This window comes from Gobio gobio (genome assembly GCF_949357685.1).
Source record: "Gobio gobio genome assembly, chromosome: 5".
NCBI lineage: Eukaryota > Metazoa > Chordata > Actinopteri > Cypriniformes > Gobionidae > Gobio > Gobio gobio.
This window is the reverse complement of record NC_137101.1, coordinates 64943195-64954197: the sequence shown is the minus strand read 5'-3', so window position 1 is coordinate 64954197 and position 11003 is coordinate 64943195. Positions and strand designations below refer to the sequence as shown.

At 36.4% G+C, this 11003-nt stretch overlaps 1 protein-coding gene across 2 annotated transcripts; it reads left to right on the top strand.

Moving 5' to 3' along the window:
* Positions 1-741: 741 nt before the first annotated feature.
* LOC307127209 (uncharacterized protein) lies at positions 742-10787 on the top strand. Of its 2 annotated transcripts, none has more exons than XM_079818321.1 (9): positions 742-875; positions 1557-1769; positions 1857-2095; positions 2177-2202; positions 2309-2361; positions 5024-5128; positions 5347-5424; positions 9873-9977; positions 10109-10787. In XM_079818321.1, the coding sequence occupies exons 2-9, from the start codon at positions 1559-1561 to the stop codon at positions 10174-10176; spliced, it is 885 nt and encodes a 294-aa protein (XP_079674447.1). In that variant the 5' UTR covers positions 742-875; positions 1557-1558; the 3' UTR covers positions 10177-10787. The 2 variants fall into 2 exon arrangements, 1 of the variants encoding a protein (XP_079674447.1); XR_013816607.1 differs by having other exon boundaries at positions 765-875; positions 9646-9977; positions 10109-10491.
* The last annotated feature ends 216 nt before the right edge of the window (positions 10788-11003 follow it).

Sequence of the window (11003 nt, the reverse complement as noted above, 5' to 3'; positions counted from 1 at the left end):
ATTGTGCATGGGATAATAGCTACAAACAGACACAGAGCACACCTTGACCCACAGGTAGGGGAGGGCTGTCTGTTCTGTGGGATGCAGGAAACAGTTTTTCATCTGTTTTTTGACTGTTTTAGATTAAAGCCATTATTTAACAAATTAGAAGAGTGGTGTCAGACCCTGGGGAAGTTTTTATGCCTATGTTTTTTATTTATGGGCCCAAGTACAGCAGGAAAAAAAAAGAAGTTCATGTTTTATTAAATTTTTTATTTGGGCAAGCAAAAATGTCAATTTGGTTGTCACGAAAGAGAAAATTGAATAATGGTGGATTAACTGATGTGGTTGCAGTGTTACAGGGGTTAATAAAATCCCGTATAAATATAGAGTTTAACTATTATAAGTTGGTTAATGACTTGGATGGTTTCAGATGTAAATGGGGCATAAAGAATGTTATTTGTGATGTTGACATTGATGGCTGTCTCCAATTTTATGCATGAGTGAGTTTTGATCATAAAAGGGGAATTTTATTTTTTTATTAATATTATGTTTTACTAAAAATGTTATATCTTTAACATTTTTGTAAATAAAGTGATCTTAAAGTCAAAGTCTCTCTCTCTCTCTCTCTCTCTCTCTCTCTCTCTCTCTCTCTCTCTCTCTCTCTCTCTCTCTCTCTCTCTCTCTCTCTCTCTCTCTCTCTCTCTCTCTCTCTCTCTCTCTCTCTCTCTCTCTCTCTCTCTCTCACACACTTGCCAAAGTGAAAATAGAAAGTAAATTCTAACGCTGGATGTAATAACGCCCACAGAGAACAACGTGGCAGTTATATAATACGCTGTAGTCCCAAAAACAGCTTTCTTTTACTGACTGACACACTCTTCATAACAATCACATTGGTAAGTAGAAGTTACTGAATACTTATTAGATGTATATTTTGATGTTTGCATAGTTTTATTGTTAACTTACTGTGTGCTACTATTGTTGTCTTCATATTTTTCTGTAACTCTACATTTGGACAAATGAGGTTAATACTAATGATTAAACACACGATTATTTCTTAGTTCATGTTCTAGATAACCAGTCTATTCTTGGGCTTTGGTTAGATTTTCACTATCAGCCCAAATTCTGCCTTGTTTTAGCCTAGAGACTGTGTTTGGACGCTATTAGGACACAAGATTGCTTGCTGGGCAGTGTCACGTGATCCTTCAGAAATCATTCTGATATGCTGACTTGATACTCAATGTTGGAAACAGTTGGTTAACCTGTGATACTTATTCAGGATTCATTGATGAACAAAAGGTTAAAAAGTACAAAATAGAAATCTTTTCTAACTATCACTTTTTTATCAATTTAACATAAAAAGCTAAATAAAGTATTAATTGCTAATTAAAGTATTAATTTTCTTTCAAAAAAAGAAAATGACTGACCCCAAACTTTTGAACGGTAGGGTATATCATTACAGATTTCTAGTGTGAATTTTCTCATTCGTATTACTCTTGCAGTCTGCGTAGCAAACGGTATGCTCTAAAAAAGCAAGTTTAAAATAACCTTACACACACAATGTTATTTTTCACTAGGTATGATGGTAACCCGGGAAGAGTTTGACCACCTGATATCTGGCACCCACGAAAATTTTAACCAGATTATGAAGGCCGAGGGGGACATTCCTGATCAAGAAATATCAAAGCTAAGAGAAGGTGATCTCATTTTGAGGAACATGAATGTGAGTGGCAGCCCATCTTATCATGCTGGGATTTACTGTGGAAACGAAGAAGTCATTTCATTTACAGGCAAGAAATATACTTAAACACACTGAAAATGCTGGTATAACCAAACTAAGTCACGTGAACATAGAGTAAATGTTGTTTTTCTTGCAGCCCCTTCAGATACAAAATGGTATGAAAAAATCCCAAAGTTACTTTTGCCACAGCAGAGTGCCACTGTGATTAAAGAAAGTGTGACAAATTTCCTGAATGGAAAAGCGTATGAAGTTTCCCGTTTGACGTCCGACATACCTGGAGATTTCTCAAATTTAGTGAAGTCAGAGATGAAATATACTGAGGAATATAATCTCCGCACAAACAACTGTCTGCATTTTGCACTGAGACTGCTGAAGGTATATATCTATATATTTTACTTTTGCAGTTCAATATGACATTCATGTATAAACACTAAATTAAGTTTCTTGTCTCTTAAGCTCCCGGCTGAGCCTCTTCCAGAACGGTATGTTACAAAGCCTATTAATTTAACCGTCTAACCAGAACTAAATGTGTATGTATTAAATGTGATCACAGCAATGGTTAGTTACCAGTGCTTTGACCTGTTTTAGGAATTCCCAAAGGGACGGTGAAACCACCAGAGCCTCCAGGTCACAAATACAGAGTAAGATCATTTTCAGATATGCTTTGCTACTATACCCCTTTCTGAACGTTGTTTTTGATTTGATGGTGATGAAATACAAATGTGAATATCAGGGAATTTACTAAAAAATTAGACGCATCACTAGAGATCAGCAATTCCTTTGTAGAGCATACCGAACTTGTTGAAAAGTTTAGAATAATAATACTTTTAAAGTTGTATCGGCCAAAGTGTGTGTTCAGTGCTGGTCGCGAATATCACAACAGCAATCGGCAAACCACTTCAGTTTCTATGGTAACCTAGATTGACTCCCGGATTGGCTAATCAGGAGCACTGGGAGAATTCCTGGTGGGCCGGTCTGTTTTTCCGCAGAGTGCAGGTTCATGATGGCGCCATTGCCTTTTGACTCCGCCAACAGCGGCACCTTGCTAAAGAAAAAAAGGGTAACACTTTACTTGAAGGGGTGTGCATAAGACTGACATGACACCTTCATAATCATGACATGACACAGTTTGTATGCATGTTTATGACAAGTGTCATTAAGTGTCATTCGCTCAATTATGTCATTTTAATGCAAAGATGACATTGACAGGTTATGATGTATTGGCTTATATCAAGTTGTTATACAGTAACTAAGACATCTCAAATAGTGTCTTTGTCATGACAACTTGACATTACCAAGACAACATACATCTGTCATAAACATGACATAGCAGATTAATTATCAAACTTAAGAAACGACTTAGCTTTATGGGTTAACAAATAATGTCATATTTGCATAAAAAAAATGACATAATTGAGCGAATGACACTTAACCCTTGTGTTATGTTGCGGGTCAATTTGACCCGTTTGGATTTTTAAGTTGTCAGAAATATCAGATAACCTATGTTTTTTTTCTTTAAATTTTGTGACTTTTTCTCATTTAGGGTCATGAACATGCATGCAAAGTTTCAACATGCTGATGTGTTTTGACATATACACACAAAAGTACTGTTACGTTCGTGATGTTCACGGGTCAATTTGACCCTCATATTTTAATGTTCTAAGGCAATTGTAGAGACCCAAAATAATAACATTTCTTGGTTATATTTTGTTATTTTAGTTTTTTACTAACCTATGAAGCTAAAAAAAAAAAAGCTTTTCCCCATTTTTTCAATACAGAAATATTTTTTATGTCACAAATGGTAAAAATGAGCTATAATTAATTTTTTCAATCTATCTGAAATACTATCTAACCTACATTGTTTTTCTTGAAATTGTGTGACCTTTTCTCATTTAGGGTCATTAACATGCATGCAAAGTTTCAACATGCTGATGCGTTGTGAAATGTGCATATCAAAATTTTATACACTCTTGTTGTTTGTGGGTCAATTTGACCCGTATAGGACAGCTATTCAAAAGCAGCTGTACAGACACAAAATACAAAACACTTTGTGCATCTCAGAGCTCTTCAACTATTAACAACTTCATGAAGCAGTGTTTTGAAATCGGCCATCACTGTATAAGTTCTAAAAGTGAAGTTTAAACAAGTTCATAAACTTCTATAACATGAAAATATATAACAAATATACATTTTTATATTTTATATAAAATATACATTTTACAAAACATGTTCAATTCTAAAACTTCAAGAAAATCAAAGCTAAATATCTGAACAAATTCTGTACCAAATTTTAGCTTGATATCTCAACAAAAAAATGTTTTTGTGCGCAGTACCAACGTTTTCCACTAGATGACATGTAGACTCTTCGATTTCCATATATGGTTTGAGTGATCTGAACGTTATATTTTCATACTTTTCAAAATATCTATGAAGTAGACATTCTATTCAGAAGTAGTTTGGGCAGTAATGTTAATATTTGATTTGAATTCAATTTCTAAAATGCATATAAAAAAAACATATGGAAAGAGTCAAAACGTGCGTTATAGTTTGGTACCGCATCACAAATGACGAATCTATCGCTATTTATCTATTGCTCTGTCATCTCTTTTGAAAATCAGTCACCAAATAGGAAAATTAGAGTCTGAAAGCTTTAAAATGCTATATAGTTGGTCAAGATTACTTTAGGTTTAGACTAAGATATTATTTTTCTAAATGTATAAAGGCAAGTGTCCTGAGGGCCAATCTTAAAAATAAAAATAAAAATGGTTAAAAGTATTTTTATAAATCGTAAATTCAGATATTTATTCTTTGTAAAGTGTGAAAAGTATTGATATTAAAAGTGAATTGTTTGTACCTGATTGTATGTGTTTTTTCATAGTGTGATTTTTGGGGAATTGTATTGAATCCAATTAGGGTCAATTTGACTTGGACCATAACGAGTGTAACCAGAAATCGAACAGTGCACGAGGGTTAATGACACTTGTCGTAAACATACATACAAACTGTGTCATGTCAAGATTAGGAAGGTGTCATGTCAGTCTTATGCACACCCCTTAAAGTAAAGTGTTACCAAAAAAAGTCAGTTGTTGGAGATATGCGGGCAAAAAATAAGGCAGGGAAGGGCAATAATAGAAAGGGCAAAGGTGGCGCTGAAAAGGCAAGAATAAAAAAGGAACCTTTTTCCTTGAAATCAGCAAGAGTACAACCAATGAAGACGATGAGACGGCCGTGCAAGATGCTAGCGGCCGTGCAAAACAACGCTGTCTGAAAACCAGCGTTCATGTATCAAACCTTTTCTTGTAGCTCTTCAGCAGCCGCCTCTAGTTGAGTTTGCCGCTAACAGTGAAGAGCCAGGCTCAGTAGCGTTACCAAGCACCCGTCATGAGCCCAACACACCAGAATCAAAAGGTAGGACTGTCATTGAGTAAATATTAGAATTAGAAGAATTCATATTAATAAAGAGCATGGTGTACACCTGATCAATGAAAAATGCCCTTGGATAATTAATGGTACCAGATGACTCAGCACTACATTCATGAAACTGACTCGACTTGATCAGAAAGCTTTGTAAAAAGGGGAGATTTGCAGTGAGAAATATGACCATTGTTTTAAACCTTTTGTTTTAGTGTCAGAAGCAGAGCCAGGAGAGCCAAGACTCGGTTCTATCATGCAAGAGACTGATCCTCTAACTGTGGAAGTCACAGGTAAGCTGTTGTACCACAGTGTGTGAATAAGCAAACACGATCACATTCGTTACAATATACCAACTTTCTATGCCCAAGGGTTACTAGTGACGTCATGTTTTTAATCAAAAGATTATTATACAAAGCCCTCGATTGAAAGGGAATAGGATAATTTAGCACAGAATATAGATTCAGATATTGCAGAAATGGACATTGTGATGTTTAAAAAAAAAAACAAAGTTGGAGATTTACCCTTAACTAATGGTCTCATATAGTACTTCCTTGTTCCCAAGAGGGACGGGGTTTGCGTCTCCATTTTATATCTTCAGCAAAGACCTTGTGTTATCACAAGATGCTTCCGACAGATCCCTCACAGTTGGGGTTTGGTTCTAGACTGTGGCTCAACTTGAGGTCTATGGAGAGATCTTTCCTGGAGACAATGTCTGAACTCTTAACACTAGGGTACTATCTCACAGAACACAGGCGATTATCGTCTTATCCTCCGAGACAACACGTCGGTAGTCTCGTACATAAATCTTCAAGTGGGTCTGCAGTCTATTTGCAGTCTGGCACACCAGATCCTCCTGTGGTCCCAAGGAAATCTGCTCTCTACATTGATAATAGTTAGTATATCAAAATCACACTCAGTTTGTCCAACTTAAGCATTTCCGATCAAGACCATCTACAGTTACAGTTACAGCATCCATTGAAAGGGATTATGTGAAGTTACTTTAACCCCTTGGAGTCTGAGCTGTTTTGGGGCCCTTTAGAAGTTTTGACCTGCTCTGACATTTGTGTTTTTTTCAGTTGCGTATAAACACATTAATGACAAAAGTGTAATTACACTGTATTTAGCACAAACTGGGCTAACATAATATGTGAGCAACATGTATGTACATGCTTGTATTTTTGAGAGAACATTTTTAATGCACGGTTTAGAAGAAAAAAAAAAAAATTTACAATGAAGGCCTCAAAACACACAATAGATATCTGTTCACAAGACTTTTGACTCCATCTTGTATTTTCATAGAGTTTTTTCTTTATATTGATGTGAGAATCATTGAGCCTACTCATTCACATAAAACAACAATTTATGATTTATTAAACTATAATTTATGATTTATTACACCAATTTATTAAAACACAACAATTAGCTAATGAGATTAATACCAAGTTTTTACTCCAAACTTACTTTATATCACAAGTCATGTTTTAAATAACCTTATGTGATCTCTATTGGCTTTGGATCAAAAAATCAGATAGAAAATATATTTTACAATATTCTGCATAATTATAAAAGCTTGAGTAGCATTGCATTATAAATATAATCTATTATGAAAACACCCAACATGGTATAAATAACACAGATAAGCAATACATTGTCGCGATTGTGTGTTTATTATCTTCAAACGTGTCTATCTACATGTTAGAGCGATTTCTGGAAGCTATTTATGTCAATGTCACATGGTATCTTCTTCGTGCGTGCTATATATGGACTACATGTGCACGGAGCGCCCTCCGGCTGTCAGTATGAAGTATGAAGAGTTTTTTATGAATGAGATCAGCTGATGCTCATATTACAATCTTTAGAAGGTACCGACGGTTTTCATATTCATCCTGACACATATTAACAAATTACGGTCACTATATGACTTTGAGAATAAAACAGAGGTCAAAAATGGAGTCTTAGATCTTTTAAATGATGTATAGTTTGTCAAGGTAATTACTTACATCTGACAGTAATTTTGAGCTAATTTAAACAAAGAAAGCTTCAGTGCGTCCTCGCGCAAGTTTTATCTTTTAATATTCACAGATGCTTACAGAGTAAACTTTGCCTACTTACACACAGCGGGGGATCGTTACTTTCAGAAATTAACAGCTTTTCATGGAGAATTATTCCATGATTATTAAACGCGTCTCAAAACGATGTAGTTTAAGTAGGAATGAAGTACTTGATGTGTTTGTTTGAGCTGATGTGATGTGTGGGCGTCGACTCCGGAGCCTCAGTATTTGAATCTCAATAGAGCGCGGGCTTCGTGGGCGTGGTCACATTAGTGTATAATGAGTAGGGGTGTGCATTGGCACTGCCCTCACAATTCGATTCGATTACGATTCACCAGGTAACGATTCGATTCAATTCGATTCTACGATGCATTGCAATGCATCAAAATTCTACTGCACACAACAAGGCAAATTTTTAATCAGTCATGAGGCAATACAAGCAGTCAGATATTGAACAAAAGATTGTATTGGCTGCTTTGTGTGTATTATCACTCTCCTGTATCTTTGACATAAATGTCATTAAATAAAATAAAATTTAATGGTACAGGGTATTGGATATGGCATTTTCAAACCTGAAAAAGAAAACATAAATCACTGCTTTCAGTGCTTTGAATGATAAATGTTTCTCTTCTCTCTGCTTTAGAACCATTTGAAATTATATAGAGCAATAATAACCAACTAAGCCAACTTTTTCCTGCAGTGAACATAAGTGTTTTTTTTTACACACAGTAAAAAGCTCTAAGACAGGGCACTTCATGAACTCCTGTGCAAATATTAATCCGTAATTACAGTCACACTATTGTAACAACAACCACCACCCAGGCACCCAGCAATACAAATATTCAGTGCAACACACACAGTAACGTTGACACTGGCGACTCGTCAATTCTTGGCTGGGATGTGTCAACTTTTTGTGTTGTTGATGTTGTTGTTGAAGCCAACTCAGGATGCCAACGATAAACATGGTTCGTGAAGTTAGTTGTATTGCCAACGGGCTTGATTTTAGTGTGGCAGGCGCGTTAGCAGGGCGTAAGCAGCGCATATTTTTTTCTGCGCCCATGTTAACAGATTAGAGCATTCACATTGCACGCAGAGGCGGCGCGGCAGCGCATCGCAGGAGAAGAAGCAGCAGTGCCGCGATCGTTTCGGCGCCGAGTCTATTTTTGCCGCGCTGCTCACGCTGATTTAAAGCCACAGTGGATTGTTCTTGATCAAAACTGACCAGATTAACATGGAAAATAACAAATTTCACCATGAAATCATGTAGTGAAGTGCCCCGTGTGTCACCATATGACATCCAGAGCTGTTAAATTTTTTTAAAACACAACACTGCCAGAAGTTTTTGCCCAAACTTCAAAAGCCTGTTTAAATGATTAAAACTAGAAGCATATATTCACTTTAATGTTAACTTACATTTATCATGTGAACTACTTATATAGAACAAGTTATATGCATGTGTGTTTGGGACAGAGGGGAACACGGTCGCATTTGCAGCACTGCCCATCATAAATCAAAGCACGAGACAGACGGGGCTCGGAGGAGAAGACCGGAAAATGTGACTGTTCAATATTTGTCTCTATTTCCAATATACGAGCTGCGCGAGACAAACGCTGCCAGTGTGAATCCACGGGCTCCCGCTCTCCGTACCCACCGCTCCTGCCCTGCTACCGCGTGCGGTGTGAAGCCGGCGTCAGAATCCGAAATGTGCCCAGATGTCCGCTTTCCAAGCTTTGGGTGCGTTTTTAATTACCCGTCTATCGCGGTCATCTCCCTCCGCCTCAGCCATCTTGATTGTTGTTGTTATGACCCTGGAAGTAATTTAAACTTCACAACTTTATTGTCCAACTCAAGGCCAGAAAATAAACGGTGACATAATCGATTATGGCACTTTGCCGCATCAATGCTGAATCGTGCATGCCCCGCATTGCGATGCATCGCTGAATCGATTATTGTTGACACCACTAATAATGAGCCGCTCAGGAACTACTAACATCTCTCTGCTTTCAAACAGATTACATAAACACAGAATTTTTTTTTTTCATTTCATTTGGTTTACAGTGTTTAAAACCCTACATTTCAGCGTTCCTTTAGACATATGTCTCATGTTTGTGAGACAAGTTTTCACTAAGCTAGAGGTCATTTTCTGAAGACTATCTGAATGAACGTCTTTGACAGAGAGGCTGCAGATCGCGCATCATGTTTGATTTCTTTATTTTGCAAAAAGTACAACAATTTGTTTTTATTGTGACTGTACTAAAAAAAATAGAAACTTAACAGATTATAATGATGTATAACACTTGCCTGAATGATAAAAAACGACAGTTATTTGAGTCTCATTGGCACTGATAAGAAAAAAAGCAAGCCAATCACGCCGCCGTGACCTTGAGAAGGGAACAAGACTCTGCCTGCCTGTGAGTGACTTGCTTCAGCCAATCAGAAGATGACACTGTTGTGTTCCAGGTACCCTTTGTATCTTCTGCTGTATGCCGTCTTCATCCACCACGTGGTGAGGTTGCACCAATGACAGTTGGTTGGACATGTGCCTTAGACACAATCACGCAGGACCGTTCCCTTCTCTGGGAGCCATGGTTACACTCATAATCTGAGACCTTTTCTGTTATTTGCTCTTTGTTAATTCATATAAGAAAGGTCTGTTAAGAAATAAGAAATTTTCAATTTTTCTGCAGATGATGATGTCAAAAAGCCACCAGTGAAGACTGATGAAGAAGGCCAATCCTTGTTAAAGCCTAAAACCAGCAAGAGTACAACAAATGAAGGCGACAAGACGGCCGGTAAGCTAACATTAATGAAGCAAATGCTAGCGTTGGTTACAGTCATAACCTTTTCTGTGTTATTTGGTTACTCTGTTACTTCATATAAGAAAGGTCTGTTAAGAAATAAGAAATTCTCCATTTTTCTGCAGATGATGATGTCAAAAAGCCACCAGTGAAGACTGATGAAGAAGGCCAATCCTTGTTAATGCCTGTTTAAAGAAAACAAGATTTTTTTCATAATAAACATCCACATCCAATATGCGTCACCTCCCTTCACATCTTCTACACATCCATTCAATCTATTGTATCTGTTGTTTTGTGGTACAAACCACTCCCCTGTACACATCCACACCTGTCCGGCCGGGATATGACTCTAATTGTTATTCTTTTGTCTTTATTATAGTTACTGATGACTGTAGCACACTGTTTTAATCACTCATATATTTGATCCAATTTATCACTTCCAAGATGATTTATCATCATCTTTCGTTTTGTCTCAAATGCCCTTCTTAAAAAAAGATACATTCATTCGAAAATACAGTTTGTGAGCCATCATTTATTAACAACTTTCTATTCAAAGAATCCTGAGAGAAATAGCATCAGATCCTCATATGAGAATGATCAGTGAGAGTCATGTGACACTGAAGACTGGAGTAATGATGATAAATTCAGCTTTGATCACAGGAATAAATTACACTTTACTGTATATTCACATAGAAAACAGTTCTTTTAAATTGTAATAATATTTCACAATGTAGATGTATTTTAATTAAATAAATTTAGCTTCGGTGAGCAGAAGAGACTTCTAAAAATAAAACTTTAAAATCTTACCAATACCAAAATTACAATTGGTAGAATTATACTGAAATACAAAAACAACAACAACTACTACTACTACTACTACTACTACTACTAATAATAATAATAATAATAATAATCAATAAGTACTTAAGTATTTTTACTTTCTACTCCAGTACATTTTTCAAGTATATATTTTATCAGTGTTTTTCTTTGGAACAGTTTTACTTCATTACATTCCAAAGC

Coding starts and splice junctions, on each gene's coding strand:
- LOC307127209 (XM_079818321.1), top strand. CDS start 1,559: ATGATGGTAACCCGGGAAGAGTTTGACCACCTGATATCTGGCACCCAC. Junction 1,770..1,856: donor AGAAGTCATTTCATTTACAG/GCAAGAAATATA, acceptor TTTTTCTTGCAG/CCCCTTCAGATACAAAATGG. Junction 5,425..9,872: donor TCTAACTGTGGAAGTCACAG/GTAAGCTGTTGT, acceptor ATTTTTCTGCAG/ATGATGATGTCAAAAAGCCA.